Source organism: Phalacrocorax carbo, chromosome Z, assembly GCF_963921805.1.
Source record: "Phalacrocorax carbo chromosome Z, bPhaCar2.1, whole genome shotgun sequence".
NCBI classification, from domain to species: domain Eukaryota; kingdom Metazoa; phylum Chordata; class Aves; order Suliformes; family Phalacrocoracidae; genus Phalacrocorax; species Phalacrocorax carbo.
In genome coordinates, this window is record NC_087548.1 from 26571415 (window position 1) to 26590426 (window position 19012).

The 19012-nt window shown below is 43.6% G+C and overlaps 3 protein-coding genes across 3 annotated transcripts; all 3 read left to right on the forward strand.

Annotated features, from left to right (window-relative positions):
• The first annotated feature begins 1027 nt into the window (after positions 1-1027).
• On the forward strand, positions 1028-5026 carry CCNB1 (cyclin B1). Its single transcript, XM_064438482.1, has 8 exons — positions 1028-1139; positions 1758-2042; positions 2199-2381; positions 2770-2928; positions 3327-3563; positions 4002-4142; positions 4434-4544; positions 4819-5026. Exons 1-8 carry the CDS (start codon positions 1119-1121, stop codon positions 4927-4929), a joined length of 1248 nt encoding a protein of 415 aa, XP_064294552.1. The 5' UTR covers positions 1028-1118; the 3' UTR covers positions 4930-5026.
• A 462-nt stretch (positions 5027-5488) lies between these two features.
• On the forward strand, positions 5489-13000 carry CENPH (centromere protein H). Its single transcript, XM_064438377.1, has 9 exons — positions 5489-5703; positions 5865-5920; positions 6612-6660; positions 7081-7155; positions 7823-7879; positions 8788-8851; positions 9136-9187; positions 10352-10515; positions 12092-13000. The coding sequence occupies exons 1-9, from the start codon at positions 5504-5506 to the stop codon at positions 12182-12184; spliced, it is 810 nt and encodes a 269-aa protein (XP_064294447.1). The 5' UTR covers positions 5489-5503; the 3' UTR covers positions 12185-13000.
• A 121-nt stretch (positions 13001-13121) lies between these two features.
• KGD4 (alpha-ketoglutarate dehydrogenase subunit 4) lies at positions 13122-18643 on the forward strand. The gene is made up of 4 exons (XM_064438310.1): positions 13122-13232; positions 13977-14040; positions 16885-17087; positions 18349-18643. The coding sequence occupies exons 1-4, from the start codon at positions 13194-13196 to the stop codon at positions 18364-18366; spliced, it is 324 nt and encodes a 107-aa protein (XP_064294380.1). The 5' UTR covers positions 13122-13193; the 3' UTR covers positions 18367-18643.
• The last annotated feature ends 369 nt before the right edge of the window (positions 18644-19012 follow it).

Below are 19012 nucleotides of genomic sequence, written 5' to 3' on the forward strand. Positions count from 1 at the left end.
GAAAAGAGGGGTGATGCTTTCTTTTTAAATCGTTAGCTTAAGATAAGTGAAGAGCCTTTGTGCTTGCTGTAACTCTGAGTGAATGCTAATTTCCTACTTCAGCGGCTAGCAACAGGACCTGAAACAAATTAAGGTGGCTGGGACCACATTAGATGATGGTGGTAGCGAGGATCAGCTCATTCCTGGATACTTCAATGATGGGGAAGAACCTCCATCTTAACAGGCATTTGGCAGCTTTTTGTGTGTTACCCAACACACGTGCACAGTGTTTTCCCTTGCTACCGCGACAGGAAGATGATGGGAATAAACATTTAACAAGAGCTTGTATCTGGCAATAATCCTCCAAAGAAGGGTTCAGCCTTACACACGCCCCGACAGGATCTGTTAGGACCGTTTTTCAAATTTTTTTCAGTGTTTTTCAAATCACAGGTACAGTGATTTATATGTTGATTTATATGTTCATGAACACCACGGTGGGGGAGTTTTTAGTCTAGCCATCTGATTTGTATGCAGGCAGTTGCAACAAAACACTTTCAAAGGTGAAACAAAGTTTTCAAACAAACTGCCGCTATGTATTTTGCATCCAACAGCAAGCAATATGCGTGTATATGATAACGGAAAAATAAATGTGTTTTTCAGAAACTTTTTCGTAGTGCGTCTTGACTTTTCTGGTTAAAAAGCGAATTTGGTCGGAAGCGGGGAAGCGTATTAAGAAGCGGCGGGTCCGCGGGGAGCGCCCTGGGAGCGGTGTGGGGCGGGCAGCGTGGGTACGGGGTCCCGGGGTGTCTTCCGGGGGTTCCGCCCGTAGCGGCAGATCGCCACCGCCGCGCCCGTCGGACCCCCGCGCCCCCCGGGAGCGGCGCGGCGGCGGGCCTGGGGGCTGCCGCTGGCCCGGGCCCCCCCGCGGCGGGGGGGGGAGGGGGAGGGGCCGAACCGGCCGCGGAGCGCACACGCATGGGTCCCGCCCCACCACGGTCGCCACGGGAACGCACCGGGACCGCCGACAGCCAATAGGGAGGCACCTGGGCAGCCAATGAGCGGCGGCGGCTCAGAGGTTTAAATTGGCGGCGGCCGGGCCGAAGTCCCTCACTTGGCTCAGCCTCTCCAGCTGTTCTGACATGGCATCCAGGGTCACTCGGGTACGTACGGGGAGCGAAGCCCGGCCAGGCGCGGACGGGGTAGGGTAGGGGTGTCACGCCGCAGGTCGGGGGCTATTTCCTCACCCCAACCTGGGCGGCCTGTGGGCGGCCGTGCGACCCTGCCGCGTCCTGCTCCCTCCTTCCCTGCCCAGGAGCCCTCCGGCTCGGCGGGCAGAGTGCGGTGCAGCAGGGCAGCCCTCCCGAGTTCTCCCACTCACCCCAGTTTGTCCTTGGTGGGAAGGGTGGCAGTGTACGTGTGAGCGCTTCTCCTTTTCCTGGGGCACTTCTTCGGTTCTGCCCACCTTCCCTCAAATTCTCCGGGCTTTGGTAGGGGTGGGCAGCCGTTCAACCCCCCCCCGGGTCCGCATCTAAAACCCTCCAGCTCCGGCGGTGTGTAGCCGTGCAAAACCTACCATGGGCTTCTCTTCTCCAGCCCACTGGTTTCGGGCCGGGGAGGCGGGGGTACCTGCAGCCCTCCCCCGGTTCCCTTTCTCCCAGCGCCCCGGTTTGTATGGCTTCACCTCCGAATTTCCCCCGCCCCCGCTCCCGCTCGCGGGGTGCGGCGCCCGGGCCCGGTGCCCCCCCCCGCCCGGGCGCCGCTGACCGTGCTCCCCGCAGTACACCCGCAAGACGGACGATGCCGCGGCGAGGGGCAGCGCGCTACCCACCGCTAAGCGCGAGGCGCAGGCGGCCAGCTGCAAGACGCTGTCCCGCACCGCCCTGGGAGACATCGGCAACTGCGTGGCTGAGCCGAAGACTCGGGCCACCACCAAGGCGGCGATGCAGGTGAGCCGCGGGCCGGAGACGGGCACCCGGCCCGCTGCCACCCAGAAGACGGATGCCGGGAGGAAGCTGAAGGGTGCTGCCAGAGCCGGGTCGAAGGCAGACCCGATGCGCTACCAGGTACCGCCCGAGCCCTGCTTGGGGCCGTGTACTCCCGCCCGCCCCCACCCCCCACCCCCCTCTGCCGAGCCCAGCCCTGCCCTGCGGGGTTGCTGCGTGCAGCTTGCCCCACGGGAGCCTTTACTGGGCCCGCGCTGATCCCAAATTTCCTTGTAGTTGGAGCCTCAATCTCCAGCCTCCGTGGAGATACGTGGATATGCCCCATTAGAGACCGTGTTGTGTAAAGCTTTTTCTGATGTCATGCTTGAAGTGGAAAACACAGATGAGAGAGATGATGAGGATCCAAAACTCTGCAATGACTATGTGAAGGACATCTACCAGTACCTGCAAGAGCTTGAGGTTGGTAGGAGTAGGTCAGAACCGCGAGGGGTGGCTTGCTGACACTTAGAGCTGAACCTGCCATTATAGCTGTGGCTTGGAGCTGGTATTCACTTTCACTTACGGGTTTTCCTGAGGCGCTAAAAAGTGATCCCTCAACTTAAAATACAAGAGTAAACTGACTGATAACAGACGGGTCTAGCAACCAGCACCTATCAACCAGTAGTACTAGTACCATACTCCTAGCCCATGTCTAGTAAACAAGTAAACCTTGTGCCCTGTGGCCTTACACATACATATGTGCTATGCTTGCACTGAACTCGATAAGCCTTAAGATGCAACAGAGGCTAGGGATTGCAAATGCTTCAGCTAAGCAACTAGATATATTAACCCTATTTCCTCCACGCAGAAAAGTCAACCTGTCAGAGCTGAATACCTGGCCGGCCAGGAAATCACTGGGAACATGCGCGCTATATTAATAGACTGGCTTGTGCAAGTACAGATTAAATTCAAACTCCATGCAGAGACCTTGTTCATGTCAGTTGGTATCATTGATCGCTTCCTGCAGGTGAGTGCATCTCGTCCAGTGTCAGTCAGTGCTTTTCCCCTAAGATAAAGCACAAAGACCACTGATCAGTAACACCATACATGGTTATACGTGTTACCCTGAACAAAATATGGTTGACCAACAAAGGGCATTTGGTGTTGAATTGAATGTACCACATAACCCTCTCAACTATGAACAGTGACTTGATATATCGAAACTGCTTGCTCCTCTCCCTGATTTGATCTCAAAGCTTTCTAATACCCCAGCAGGTGCCAACAGAGGTAACAGATGATACACAGTTATTCTGTATGTGCCAGTATGACCATCCTGCTTTAAAACAAGCCTTACCTGGGCTACCTTGAAAAGCTGTGTTCTGAGCCAAGTAATTTAGATAAAATCTCTACTGCTTTTGAATACAGGACAACATTATTTCCAAGAGGATGCTGCAGCTCGTTGGTGTCACAGCTATGTTCATTGCCAGCAAATATGAAGAGATATATCCCCCACATATTGGAGACTTTGCCTATGTGACTGATAATACTTACACAACGCTCCAGATCTGCCAGATGGAGGTGAAGATCCTGCAAGCACTGAACTTTGCTCTGGGTCGCCCTCTCCCTCTGCACTTCCTAAGGAGAACTTCAAGGGTTGCTAAGGTAATGTTGAGAATGGGTGTTACTGTAAGCAGCATCCTGACAATGCAATACGTGACTGTGGCAGCTTGTTAAAATGGTTCAGAACTTTTGAGTACTGCAACAGTTTAGCAACTGAGCCTGGTTGAGACCTATCTCCCATGTAGAAATGGGTCTTGTTTGTCTGCTTTCAGTCGTGTTAGCCTAACCCACCCAAAACCCAGAGTTAAAATGTCTGTCTGGTACTGCAGGTGGCGCTAGACTGCCACTAAAAGGAGTGATCCTAGACTATGAGCTGCCTAATACACCTCAGAACTGCTCTTGTGATTAAGCCACTTGAATTTCAAGCCTATAGCTCTGAAAATGTTCACTAAGGAAGTATTTCTTCCTGCTTGACTAAACAAAGGCTTGACAGGATGCTCTTGCCTTGAATATAGCCAATACTCAACTCTGATACTGCAGGTGGACTTTGAACACCACGTTTTGGCCAAGTATCTGATGGAGTTGTCCATTATTGACTATGAAATGGTTCACTTCCCTCCATCAAAGATTGCTGCGGCTGCTTTCTGTTTGGCTATGAAACTCCTCGACGGATGTGCATGGGTAAGTCATGCTTGTCAGACCACCCCTTAGTTCGGGACTCAGTGTTCCTGTACACCGGCTTAAAAGGCCACTCCGGACCAAGTGTACACCTTCAGCTTCCCTTGTGTGCTACCTTAGTATTTTCTTGTCTCCCCATGGCCCATTACACTAGGACAGAAGTAGGGCTGTAACTGTTATCTGACCCCTGTGAGACAGGACACTGCAATTGCCCAAGACCAACAGGAGACAAAGAACCCAGCCTACTGGAAATTGCGCTAGTAGGCTTCTCTAATTACTTCCCTTCCCTTTCAGGAACTAACTGTGCAGCACTCCATCTCTTACACGGAGAGTGACCTTCTCCCAGTTATGCAGCACCTGGCGAAGAACATAATTTTTGTGAATGAGGGCATTACAAAGCATTTGGTAAGAATCACACAGTGCAGGTGGTGAGTATGTGTGGTTAGTATCAATATGTGGTTCTCTGAACCTGGCTGAAGTGGCACAGCCACTGCTGTCAGACTTGGATTAGAGCTGCTCATTTCAGCTACAGATCTTTATCTTGCGAAAGTGGCAGGAGCCAGCCATGAACTGGTCTTGTGTGCTTGGGTGGGCATGGCTTGACCACCAAGCCTTGGGTGAGCTGGAATAGTGTAACTTTATCAACAGAGCAAACCTAATCAAATTTATCTCTCTGCAGACAATCAAGAACAAATACCACGTCAGAAGAAATTCCAACATAAGCTCCATTGAACAGCTCAACTCTTGTATTATATGGGATCTGGCCAAACCTCTGCTTAGAAAGATGTAGTTTCTCTGTGAACTCAAAGCCAACGTTACTATTTTCTGTCACTGTGTGTATTCTGTACCTTACTTGTGTGTTTCAGTCTTTTAATAAATGGTTATGCATTTTATCGGTGTTCTGTGTGGTGATAGTCCCACAGCTAGTGCTCTGGCAGAGGTGGTATCTGCCAGATTAGTCAAATTACAGGTGCACTCTATTAGTCTTTTTTTTTGTTGTTGTGGTACAGGTTTGTTAATAACTGCCTCTAGAACACTGGTCGGAGATCTGTATCTACCTTCACTTAGAAGTGATCATTCGTCTTTGCCTACCACTCTACCCATTCTTTTTTTTCTTTGTTACAATAACTTATAACAATTTCTACAAATACTCCCCCGCCTCAGGCAGCAACTCAATTACCGCCTCTCTCGGAGCCGGCCCCGGCCTCTCGCGGGTGGCCGAGCGCCGAAAGGCCGATAAGGGAGACGCGGCCCAGGATTGGCCGGAAGCAGCGTGGGCTGCCAGCGAGCCCTGCTCCACCAGGCAGAAGCAATCGCCGGCTGCGCTGCCGATGGGCGGGCGCGGGCCGTTTGAAAACGCGGCCATGGAGATACTGCAGCCGGAGTCACCGGTGGCGGCCCAGGCCAAGGCCTGGGCGGAAGCCGGGGACCGGGAGCAAGCGGTGGCCGACGCAAGGCCGGAGGCCGGGGCTGGGGGCAAAGCAGGGCTGGAGGCTGGGGCAGAGCCCAGAGCCGGTTCCGGTGCCCATGTGGTAGCCGAGGTGGACATCCCTACGCTGCTCTGGTCAGTGCTGGGTTTCTGGGGCAGAGGGGCGCGGAGCCGCGGCGGCAGCTCCGAGCAGTCGGGGTGGGCGCGGGAGCCGGTGTGTGCGGCGGGGCCTGCCTCGCCCGGCTCCCCGGGGCCGCGGCGCGGGGCCTGACTTGGTCGCTTTGCTTCTGCTCCAGCCTGAGGAACCAGCTGAAGCAGCAGCTCATGGAGTTCGTCACCGCAGTTCATGCCGGTAAGCTTAACCCTACCCTAACCCCCTCCCCCCCCCACCCTCCTCTGCTTCCTCTTGACGTGATGCGACAGCAATTAAGAAAGTGACATGGCTAACGTATATTTTTTTAAACTATTTATTAAAAGTGCTCATTATAATACTGAAGTTCTTTCTTTGTTCGTTAAAAACCACAAATTTTTCTTGGCTGAGCATCTTACTGCATTTTCTAGACAGCTCTTGGAGTCGTGTTTGAATGCTTACAAAACTGCCATGTGATTATTGCCCGCTGCCTTTTCCCCTCTTGGGTTTTCACTTTAGACACCTCTAATGCTCAGACACGTGATGGCAGTTTTCAGAAATCAGATCACTGTATCTGAAGTCTTGCCAAAAGTCTGCCAAAGTGTTTGGCAGCAATACTGATTTAAGGTGTTTCTTCTTGTTCCCAATGAACCAGCCAGCTGCATATGTAGAGCAATGCTGTTGAGTCAGCTCTGGTGTGTCTAAAAAGTGCTAAATGGGAATATTTTAAAGCCTGTTTCTCTGATACAGCTGATTGATAGTGTAGTCTTACTAACAGTGGAAGAGATAAGGTGTGGAGGTAAGAGTAAGAAATACCTTGTTAGTAAAGCCATCAAACTGTTTATCATCTATGTCCTATAGGTTGTGTTGAAAGGTCTGTTGTGCTTTCTTTGGTGACATTCTTTCTTTGCAGGTCAAGAAAGTCGCCTAGATCACATCAATGAAGAAAGGTTTATCAGGAAGTAGGTCACTCACTAACTTCAAACTTTTGATGTATTTTAAAATAAAGAGGAGACAGGCTGAGAACTGAATTTTGATGTTCTCTTCAAGTTCCTCCTTCTTACAAAATCACTGTATTAATGACAAGTACCTTGCAGGAGACTGGTGAAAAAAAAAAAAAAGAGAAGATATGGGCAAGAAATATTTTACTCAGTGCCCTAATGTAGTTCTGTATCTGATAAGGCTTCTAAATTTGCAGTCCTTTTTGTTATGACTAGAATTCACCAACAGAGTTCCACATGCGAAAATATTCCTGGCCTTAATAATTTGTGGTTTACAGGGAAAAGTCTTACTTTAGACACATAGAAAATGAGTTTAAAATGTAAATTGTTTGTCATCTTCATGCTGTTTGGGTTTTATTTTGTTTTGGTTTTTTCCTTCAGGGCTATAAAAGATTTGGAAAACAAAATAGAGGAATCAAAAACCTCTTTCCAGAACAAGACCTTAGCCTTGCAAAGGTAGAATTTTCTTCCTGTTTATTTGTAGATTTTCTGTTTGTTTGTGAGCATGCATACATACACATATACATAATTCTGCTTAACACAGGATTTCAAAGTGATATGGTATGTGTTACAAACATGAGAGATTTTAGTACCATTGAACCTGTAGAAATGCAGATGGAGATACCGTAGAGAACAAAAGAAGAAAAATTACAAGTTGAAATGTGTAAACCCAAAGGTTCCTGCAAAACTGTGAAAGTCTGATTGTATGAAACAGTAAACATTTCTTGGCAGTATTTTACAAATGCCTATGAAAATATGCAGATATTTATAGGTGTGTTGTGTCTCCCATGTTACATGGCCGTCCATTTGAATTCCCACCTTTGCCCAGCTTCCCTTCTACAGATTCTGGGATTAATGGTGTCCGAGTATGTTTGGCAAGAGAGAAAGGAGTTGTCACTCTCACAGATAATCATTTACACACCTTTCTTCTCCTGAGAGTTAAACCCCATTTTTTAAGAAAAGTGATATTTAAAAGGTACTGAATATTTTATATATATAATTCCAGTGTGAAAGTGGACATAAGAGGTATTTCCAAGGTTCTATTTCTGTTATTTATCTAGATCTGCTTCTCCATTTCTTATCAGCTCTCATCAGTTACATGTTTCTTCCCTACACTATGCAGGCTCCAATTTGCGGCTGCCCTGATGAACAAAGTGAAGCAAAATGATAATGACTCACGGTAAGGTGTTCTTGGGGAAAGGATGGCTAGAAAGGAATGGACTTTACACGGTTCAGTGTGACACATTTCTACATTACTTCATTGCACCTTTTTTAAAAGCAAGCTTCCTTCTTCTAGTTTTGACTGAATGATAAACAGTTTGCCTTCTGGCTAGGATCAGCATGATGACACCTTTTATACCTATCGTGGATTTACATTTGGGCTCTGAATTAACCAGCCTTTGATTACAGAGATCATAATTTTTTATTCACTGGTGAGAGCTGTTTGTAGTTAGCAGTTTTTTCTTTAATGCATGAGTCACCTGCACATACAACAGCTGAGCACATATTGCAGGTTTGTAACAAAGCCTTGCCTCTGCTTGGCTGCCTTCATTAATTAATCATGTAACAGCTTAATGTCTTTGAAAGAGAACTAGAAGTTTCAAAAATGTTTCAAAATTAAAAAGTTGAAATTAGCTTTCAATTTCCTGCCCAATGTGAATGGGTGCACACATATGAAGTGTAATATGAGAAACCTAATTTCTGTCAGAAATACAGCTGAAAACATTGCATCTCCATGATGGTCCTGCCACACGCCATATTCAGGAGCTCCAATTGCTAGCCATTCTCAGGTGGCTAGGCTTCTTTGATGCCTTTCAAGCTATATTATTTGAAATGTCAGACGGACTTAACAGAAATAGTAGGGAAACTCAGGTTGAGAGAGAGGAGGCTATTTGGCCCCTACAACAATAACTTAGTGTAATAACTGTAAAAAAAAATAAAAGGGTACAGGTGGTAAAAAATATGCTTTATTTTGGTGTTAGGGGAAATGTGAATTTTTAGGTTAATGCAAATAACCTTTATTAAAACTGTTATGCTGTTGGCTTATATTAGTGGTCTTAAAGTGTGTGACTGTGTTTCCTTCCTTAGACTGATCATGGAAACTTTCAAACACATAGTAATGGTCAGCAAGGAAATAGTTGAATGTCAGCAGGTAAGTGGCTCTTGTAGCTTCTGCTGCAGTTGTGCGGGCCTACCAACCTCAACATGGGCAGAAGTGCAATTGGAAAGTAACAGGATTGCACAAGTCATTTGAAGCAAGTATGTGGCCTAAAGGGCACAGTTTTTACTGGTGTTAAAATTACTGAAGTGATTACTTAAAGTGAGTATGTAAGAAAGTCTGCTTCTAGAGCTGTCCATAACAGCTTTTGGGAATTAAACTGGCATCTTTCAATATTTTTTGGAGCCAAGAGTGTAAGAAATAACTTTTTTTTTCAGCAAACACGTGAGAAGGAACAGGAATTGATGGACATTAGAAAGAAAAGATTCTGTAAGTGTGTTGGCTCTGTTGACTTGTGTTTTATATTTGAATGTACAGTTCACATTTTAAAGTTCTTCTGGTAGCAATATTAATTTACATCTGAAGTAATGGCAAAACTCTCATAGTTATAAAAATTCTGAAAAGAGTAGGAGGTACTGTAAAAATGAGCTGGTGTGTTGTCTTCTTGAGCATGAGACCAACACATTAGAATGAGAGATACAAGAAGATACTCAAAAAAGAATGTGGTTTTAGTATTTACTGTAAGCTGCCCAGAAAATTACATAGCATTTAGTAATTTAAATCAGTCCTACAGCACTTAAAAGATTTTTTTGTCAGTCTGCACCTTTATGAAATGGTTGCAGAATAGGGAAGGCAATTTACTTACAAAGAATTCTTGTAGTAGTATATATGGTGGTATTCAGTAGGCTTGTTAGTGGGTCAGATTTAAATGTGAAGTCAATCTTCAGAACTTAAGGTAAATACATTTTTGAATGCTCCTATTATCATATGACCATGTTTACCAACAGTTCTAACAACTATTGTTTGTTTCATGCATAGGAGGTGGTGTATATGTTGACAGCAATGAACAAACATAAATATCTGTCTTCACAGGAAAAATTAACATCCCTAATACTTTTGGAAATAGGGGAAGGAATGTTGTGTCAGCTTTCTTTCTATGTATGAACTGTCCCTAAATGGTTCTGTTCAGTCTAATTTTTAGCCTGTTTTCCTACAAAAAACTAGTAATATTCACTTGTGTTTTCCATATGTTCCTCGTATGACTTTGACATCTGATTTCAATCAAATCTGGAAAATGGGAAAGGATCTTAACCACCTCTGACTATAAAAGTTGTGGCAACCGAAGACAGATGTAGGACAGATATTCAAGAAATGGTCAATGTCTGATGGAAGTGCAGACAGCATACAAAGTACTTTCTGTTTTACTAGCAGCCAGGAAGCTAACTGATGTACTTTGATACCAGGTAGCCACAGCACAGGTTGCCTCTTGGTAAAAGGAATATCTTGAGGTATATTGGAGGGAAGGGATGGAGTGTGAAGTTAGGGTTATTGCAGTGGGAGTGCCTTAGATGTCTGTGAGGAAAAAAGCATATCTTTAGCTCTACTGCTCACCTAACTGCTTCTTAACACTTCATTTTCCTAATAATGGAACAGCACTGAAAAAAGCTGGAGAACGGAAACTGCTGCAAATTCATACCATGATGAAAAAAGAAAAGGAGGAACAAGCACGTATGGAAGCAGGGGAAGTGCTGGCAGAGTTACGTAAAAACTTCGAAAAAGAAAGAAATTTGACTACAGTAATTCAAAATGTATTCCAGGTAATATGTTGTAGCTTTTAGAAGCAAGTTAGCAGTTTTGCATTACAGTCAAGATAACATAGTGTATGCTAAATGTAACTTCAGACAAAATGTGTTTTCTAAAAACTTTAAGTAACAATGGTAATGGAAAAACTGCCATATGAAAGGAAAACTTTATTGCTTTAAAGGCTAAAAGCATGAAATTGTCACAGACTTCTTTTGAATAATTATTTACAGGGTTTAGAGAAGCCATCGATCTGCCTTTATTCCATTATTGCCTTAAAGGTACAAAAATAATGCATTTTCTCAGAAAATGTCTGTCACAGCAGCTCTATTTCCTTATACTGAGAGTCACCCCTACACTCCCCCATATCAGTTCACCCAGCTCATGGTTAGGAATAATAAGTAGGTCTTAATCCCATTATACCAGTGTGCCAGACTGCTGCTCCTCAGTCTGACCCTTCTGACCACATGTGCCTCTCTGTCGCCCACTGCAGCCTTGTGAAAGCCTTGGCCAGCAGCCATGGCCAGTCTCCAAATGCTTTCAGCAGTGTAGCCTCCAACCTTTCAGTTACTCAGTATCAGGTGCTGCTGACTAGTCTGTGTCCATGCAGCTGGCTGGTAGGTCATCCGGAGCATGGAGTCATGCAAAGTGAGGAAGAAAACCTTATGATTTGGCATAGGGTGGAAGGGCCTCCTTGCAGCATCCTGTGCTCCGAGGGGCTTGACTAAAGGTCATCTATGCTGTGCTGCAGTCTGGTACTCCACCTCTCGCTGTGTGGCTTGACCTGGCTTCCTTCTCCTGGCCCCACAGATCAGTGACCTAAGATGGGAGGCACAGGGAATGGTAAATTGCAATTGCAGTGCTTTTGAGCTGATCTGCAAGCGGGCTATGAAACCCTAGTTAAGCGCGCACAAAGTTTATTTTAAAAGTTTTGACTGGGGGAAAAGATACTGAAGGGCTTCAGGTATAAGACAGTATATAACCATGCTGTGAATTTGGATGATCAGAAGAATTTCAAGGACAGGAAGAAAGCCCCACGTTTTTTGTATTGCATGCTATGTCAACTCCTAGTTTCCATTGGTAACAAAGTTATATCTCAAAATAAGAATGAGAAATTAAACATTTTAGCGGGTTTTATATTGGATGCCTAGAATTATTTTCTGGTTTTGTATTCCTGAAATCTTCTGAGCCATAAGAAGAGCAAATCTTTGGTTAAATCTAATAATTCCCATTTTCAGTCCAGAATGGCAGGGTGAGAATGTTAACTCTGTTATCTTGTGTTTTAGGCAAACCTTATTTCATATGTTTTTTTTTTAAAAAAAAATCCTCTAAATTCCAATGTTTAAAATAGGGATGGTGTGCAAGCATCTCTAGGAAATTAAAAGTACTGCTTTTTTTAAATGTATTGACAATAGGATCTAAAATGATACTTCCCTTTCTCCTCTTTCCCCCCATCCCACCTACTTGAAATACTGCTATGAATTTCAAGGGCTTCCAAACTATAAAAATCAAAAACCAGAGAGCTTTTGAGATATTTTATTTGGAAAAATCCTTTTTAAAAGCTTTTTTAACCAATAATCTTTTTTCTTTTAGAATATCATAATTGGAAGCAGAGTTAACTGGGCAGAAGATCCATCTTTAAAGGCAATTGTCCTACAGCTTGAAAAAAATGTCTATTCTCTCTGAGTCAGGAGAAATGGTGTTTCATTTTTTAAAAATATATTTAATCAATCTACTAAGAGTGGTGGATTAATAGGCATCATGAGACCACAATTTAAAGAATTTGAATTTTTAACCTTTCTGGGAATTGTTGATCTTTCTGGAGACTCAGAACATGGCCACCCAACTCTGAAGTTAAATTTAATTCCTGGTACACAGTAAATACTTGAACACATAGCATAGCCAATGAAATCATCTGAAGAGCCACTTTATAGCTGTTTTGTCCCAAGTACTTGCCTCCCTCTGAATGGCAGCAATGACCTAAAAGAGATGAATAATTATATATGTCAAGCTTTTCTTTAAAGGTGAGCTTTCACAGAGGCTATGTGATTTCTGTCCTCTTCCCCTGGGCACCAGCAGGCTAGAGATCCCAGACAGAATGCACGGCCCTATTTGCCCCTGTGGAAAGCCCAAACTGGAAAATTAGGGAAGTCAGTCATTGTCTTATTTTTTTTAATTCAAGCATTATGTACAATTTTAAACACTGAAAATGTTATACTTCTAATTGTATGTAACAGACTGCTATATGGTGATTTTAAGCAGAGCCTCCAGCAGTAGATGCAACCTGGAGATGTCTCATGTAACAAAATATGATAACCCTATGGAAAATGCAGGTAAAATGGAAGAGGTAGCTTCACGCTATCCAGTGAGCAGCAACGCAGTACTTAAAATATTTTAACAGTTGCATTTTTGCTTTGTATTTGAAAAAAATTGACAAAGCCATACCGCAGTGCTTCAAAATACTCGCTTTTTATTTAATAAACGAATATATTTTAAAAGATGGGTGGAGCGTGTCTTGATCGGGTGTAACAAAACGTTTTGTTGGGTGGGTTTTGTGTATTTTTAACGCGTTGCTCCTGTGCGTTTTGGGACTGCCCTACGGCCGGGCCGCGCCCGTGGGGGCGGTGCCTAGCCGTGGGGGCGTGGCCTTGCGCTTCTCAGGCTCGATTGCGGGCCGCGGCGGCGGGAGGTCACGATGGGCAGTAAGATGGCGGCCGCCACTAGGGTCGTTCAGGTAATGGCGCTCGGCGGTGCGGTCGGCGGCGGCTGGGACCAGAAGCGCGGTTCGTGCGGCTGGCCTCGCCTGGCCTGAGGCGCCGCCGGGGAGGCCGGTGTCCTTGGGGCGGGGGAAGAGGCGTGCGGTGGGGCGCGCCCGGTGTCGCCGGTCGCTTGATGCCGGTGCCAGGTCCTCTGCCGCCAAAGGATGCTGCGGGCCGGCCCGCAGCTTTTCGTGCGCTGTTCGAGGGGCGTGCGCCGGCCGGCAGCTCCTCTCTAAGCCATACCCTTCTAAGGTGAAGGTGAGACGCGGAGTCTTCCTCAGAAGACATGTTTCAAAAATGAGCTGTGTGGCTTCGACTACCAAGCTTTATATTTTCAAGGTTTTTTTCTTAATGGAACTTGTCAATCCGGTCCGGCCACCTGACCTAATATCTACAGGCACCGCACAGCTAGCAGTTCCACGTGCTGAAACTTTATAATTGCATTTATGCGACTGTGGGAGCTGTTTCTGCACACACACACACACACACGCTGATTGCTTCTCAGGACATTAGGGCGGAGGAATGCCTTTAAAGGTGAAGTTCCTCCGTGGGTGAACAGAACGTTAATAAGTAGTAAATTTATCAGAGTGGTGGTACAGAAAGTAGTGATATAGAAGTGGTTGTTTAATATGTGGTATGTTCCATAATTGTGAAGGTAATGTGTGTCTAGAAATGTATTTTACTCTTCCTGTTTCTCCTGCTACCTTGTCTTGTTCTAGGTAGTCAAGCCGCATACTCCATTAATTAAGTTCCCGGACAGAAAAAGTAGTCCCAGACCTAAAAGTAAGTTATTTAATCTCTACATACAACTTGTGCCATCTTTCTTTGCATTACTTTTTTTATAAGAACCAGCACACAGTTTTTCTGCTTCAACTACATGACTTGACTGACCTTGAGCAGCATTTCTGAAACATAATTGCTCTAGTTTGAAGGCAACACCTTGACTCTTCTTTTTCAGACTCTATTCAGCTGTGGGGAGTGCACATAATACATGCATGTCTTTATTTTTTGGTCAAGGTAGATTCACTGAGATTTCCAGTGTTGCTTTTCTACTTATGTATAAAGTCCTGTTTTTCCAAATACTAATACTTGCCTGAAATTATTGTGCCCAAGTCAGTTTGAAGCAGCTTTAGGTATTCAGTGATATTTGCAGAAATTATGCTCCATTTTCCTCATCTCTCCTTTTCTTAGGTGGAGTGTGCAATGTCAGTGGTATTTAAAACCCTGACTATAGCTGGAAGAGCCATCCCGTTGTACATTTTAAGTGTTTCCTTGTGCTAATAATTAATCCTGAGAAAAAATTAATTTTATTGCAATCTTTGACTTTAACTATTATATCTATAGCTGCGTTGATATAGGATTCCCAATATTGTTACATCTAGACATCAAAGTTATAAGAGTGATATGTTGTTTTAATATTTCTTATGAGTTAACAAAGCATTTGAAACTGGATTAGGAGACATCGTAAGAAGCTCCATTACTTTATTCTCACTTGTTCAGAAATTATACTGCACCACAGTATTTGCCACAGCATTATCACATTTGTGATTTAGCTTTAAGCTTAGTTAATCCATTAACATTACAGAGTATCTACAGTGTACATCAGTGCCACATCTGACTTACTGTGAACTCTTCAGAACTATTTTCTGCGATAACTTTCTGTAAGAATTCTGTATGCTGTGCACAATTCAGACAAATGCACCACCTCTCACGCCAGCAAACTGCTTGAAAACGTGTTACCTCTTATTTATCTCTGCATCAGAAGATTTTTGTGGCTATATTTAAATATGTGAGACTTTCCTACCTTGATCAGGTTCTGTCATCTCACTAGTAAATTGCAATCTACCTCATCTTGCTTGAATACTGTAGCAATAACTGTTTCACTGTACCAGACTGTTGCTTCTACATAGCCAACAGAGCTCTTCAGATCAACACTAAACTTTTAGGGACATGGGTGCTTGATAGGCCAGCCAAATTCTTTTACCATATTCCTACTGCAACATAATAGTCTCAAAAAGGGAAGGGAAAAATGTAGTGTATCTGAGCTAAAGCACAGCACTACTTAAGTCTGGTACTTTAGAGTCTTGACTTATGATGTTTTAAATTGGCTGATGCCTCTACTCTAGCTACACTCCAGACTTTGAAACATACTGTAGAGGAAAATCCTTGGCAAATCTGCAGACATTTCTGAGGTGTATGAAAAAAACTTGGAGAAATTGTTTCTTTTTTTTTTTTTTCATATATAGGGTCTGTTTTTTCTTGAAACAGAAATAGCTTGCCCCCTGTGCAGACTCTGTTCCTCCTGAAGAGCTCTCTTCCGCCTCATGCTGTTTGGGACCTTCCATTGTTCTGGAACCACCTGATCAACTTGGGACTTTCAGATAACAGTCTGCTGACTAAGAACTTCTGAATATGCCTCTCAGTTGTGGCTTTTTTTTTTTTTTAATACCAGTAGTGGTTTGGTCACATCTCTGCAGGTGTTTGATGTCCCAATCCTGCCATTGACTCAGACTCACTATGGCTAAAACTGGCTCCTCACCTCCTTGATCTTGTTGGAGGTAGGGGAGAGAGAGGCAGGTAACACTGTGGTATTTTAACTTCTCGCATTCTTTGACTTATCCAATCTTGATGCTGCTTATTTTATAACTATTTAGTCCCTCTGTCCTAGCTGTTTAGGTATTGCATTTGTCTTGCTAATTTTTCAGGATCACTGAGACGGACTTCCTGTGGAAGCTGGTTTATGAGGTGTTTTAACTTCACATACAGAGATCTGAGTGTGTAAGCAGTAAAAAATACTGATGTGAGGCCCCGTTCTGCCTGGTGGGGTAATTGTATACTTCTATTGTAAAATCAGCCATGGTGCGACAGGCCTAAGGTTCAGAACACTGACTTGGACAACGCTGCCTTTTGTCATCTGTTCTCCTGTCCTCAGACTCAAGGCACCTTCTCTAATGTGAATTCCTTAAGCATAGCTCCTAGCCCTCACCTGTGAAGTACTTCATGCTCTCCTTGGCCTCTGCATTTCATTAACACTGATTGCTGATGCCTGTTATTTGGTGGTCTTTCTGCACATCATTAACAAAATTTGATATGCCATTTTGTAATATTAAAAATTGATACAGCACTGCATTACATGTTGTGGTATGTCATAGCTGTGAGCTTTATCTTTCCGTAACCCTCTACCTCTTTTTCATTTGTCTGTCTTTACAGTCACAGGAAAAAAAAAAAAAAAACATCATCTCAGTGGATCTTAGTTATTTATCTTAGTTATCTTTCTACAAAATTGCCACCACACACACATTTATGATACTTTATGCTTTTTCTCTTAAGTACAGCTTCCCAGGAAAAAAGCCTTTCTTAGGGTATATGCTGATTTGTCTTTTGTTTCCCCATCAGTATTTCTGCCACTCAAGCACAGTTTCTTTGACTGTCAGAATTTTTTCACTATGCTCTTGATACACTTAACAGTGAAGCCAGGCTTAAGAAGTAGAATGTCTTAATTCTTTAAAGTATTTGTTTAATTAAGAAAATTGTCAATAACTGGTGACTTTTATTGGCTGCTCATTAATTAATTAATTTTACAGTCTCGTTACATTTCTGTAAATGATTTTGCAATCTGTGTTTCAGTACAGGAATCTCTACAAGCCAATGTGCCATCTCCCCATGCTTCAAAAGCACAGGATTCTATAGGAGGCCAATCACTGGCATTTCAAAATATTTCACCTGTTAGTAGAGTACACGGTACACCAGACACTTCTGAATTAGCAAGAAGCTTACCTCAGAAATACAGGAGGAAACTTATTTCAGATGAAGAGATTGAGTATATTCAAGTAAGTTTCATTTATTGGTGTGTCTTGTCTGTATGTACCTAGCATTTAGCTTATTTCTACACCCCCCTCAAAGTTTCAGATATGTCATTGCATTGTAATTCTTTACAAGGGTGCGCTCCCCGCTTTCATACCTTTGATGTGCAATACCCAAACTACACATTCTTAATACACAGGGTACCCAACTGTCACTAACTAGTAGCTCATGGTATCGCTAGGTAGACAGATATGACTTCAAACAGACATGCAGATAGCTAGACGTAGTCATAGCCTTCATTTATCACTGTCACTACTTGTTTCGTAACATCTGTTTAATGTGTATTTTGTGCTGGACAGGAGCACAGGCGTCTGCTCTTAGACCAGCAAAGGCTATCACCATGTGATTGAAGTCCAAAATATTTCTCAAACTAGTTTTTATAACTTACCAATAAATAACTATTGTTTTTCTAGTAGTGGAAATATTTTATTAAACTTGTATAAATATTTTCTGCAGTATTTGCAGATATGGTATTGTACATGAAAGGTAAGAAGAACCTGCTTTTGTAAAAATTCTCAGTTGTAAACACTGATGCTTAAAAAGGGAGAATGCACAACATTTGAAGAACCTGTGAGGTGGGTGTCAGTTTGAAATGAAAAGGAGCTTGCATAGCTTCGTTAAATTGTAAGGTTACCTACAGTATAATCACGTTAGTGGAAGAAATCAATTTTCCTGCATGTATATGGGTACGGAATTATAATTAGAAATTAAATGAGAAATTAAACACTTCTTCACTTCTAGCATGTGTTTTTTGACGGTGAGGTAAGTTGTAAAATAATTTTGTTGGCAAAATAATAAATACCCTTCTGATTTCTCATAAAGATTGTAATGGCTTATCTTGGCTTTGGTTTATAGTTTGCACTTTGGAATTTGGACAGTGAAAATAATTCTAGAACTTGTGTTCATTGCTGCTGTGTTTGTCAGACCTTTCTGAAGTGAGCAAAAGTCAGGATTCTTTGGAGTGGAAGAGGTGGAAGCAGCTGTAGTTGTAGGTTGCAGGTATTGATCTTTTGGTATTCTTCCCTGAAAAAAAGGGAGCTGTAACTGGTAGCTGCTGATACTTCACACTCTGGGCATATTCTTCCATAGATTCTTTTTCATCTAAGTATGAATCAGAAGTTAAAACTAGAACTCTCTGTTAAGTCTCTAGCAGTGCAAAAGAAGATTTGATCTCTGTTTGCTGTTCTTTTAGTGGAATATATTTAACCATCTGCTTTTCTTTTACAGCGTGGAGGTCCAGAATAAGCGTGGACGATAGTTCATTGGCCACTGTTGAATGAAGTTATTGTGAACACAATAAAGGCATTTCCTTAATATTATAAATGAATGTATACTAATAGCTTTAATAAAACCCCATTTGAAGAGTGAGAAGGTTGACACGACACACTATAAACTGATTTGTGACTGGGAAGAATTTTCTCTTAATGGCTGACTAGCATTTGAATATACTTGATGTTCACACCATTATAATATTTTTCTCATTAGCCGTTTGCAAACTTGACAATAAAACTAAGTCATTTTATTTCTCTACTTTAAAAAGTGGGGGATATCTCATTAGGAATGGTTTTGCAGGCAGGGAAGGGTTGGTGAAATATTCTTAGAGATTATGGGGATTTTGTGGTTGTTCGGAGCAGCTACCCAGCTTCGGTCACGCCCTTGCCTGGCACCCGTTTTCCCTGCGCCCCGAGTAAGGGTGCGGAAGCTGGGACACAACAGCTGGGCGTTCTTCTGTGGTAATTTAAAGCATTAGCCGTTTCCGCAGGCGGCCCTTGGGGGCCGGTACAGCCAGGAGTCGGCAGTACACCTCATCTGAAGGCTTCGTCTTTAATAAAATGGCAGCGTAGCGGCGTCAGCTGTAGCCTCCGCCATGTCAGTGGGAGGGGAGGCGCCG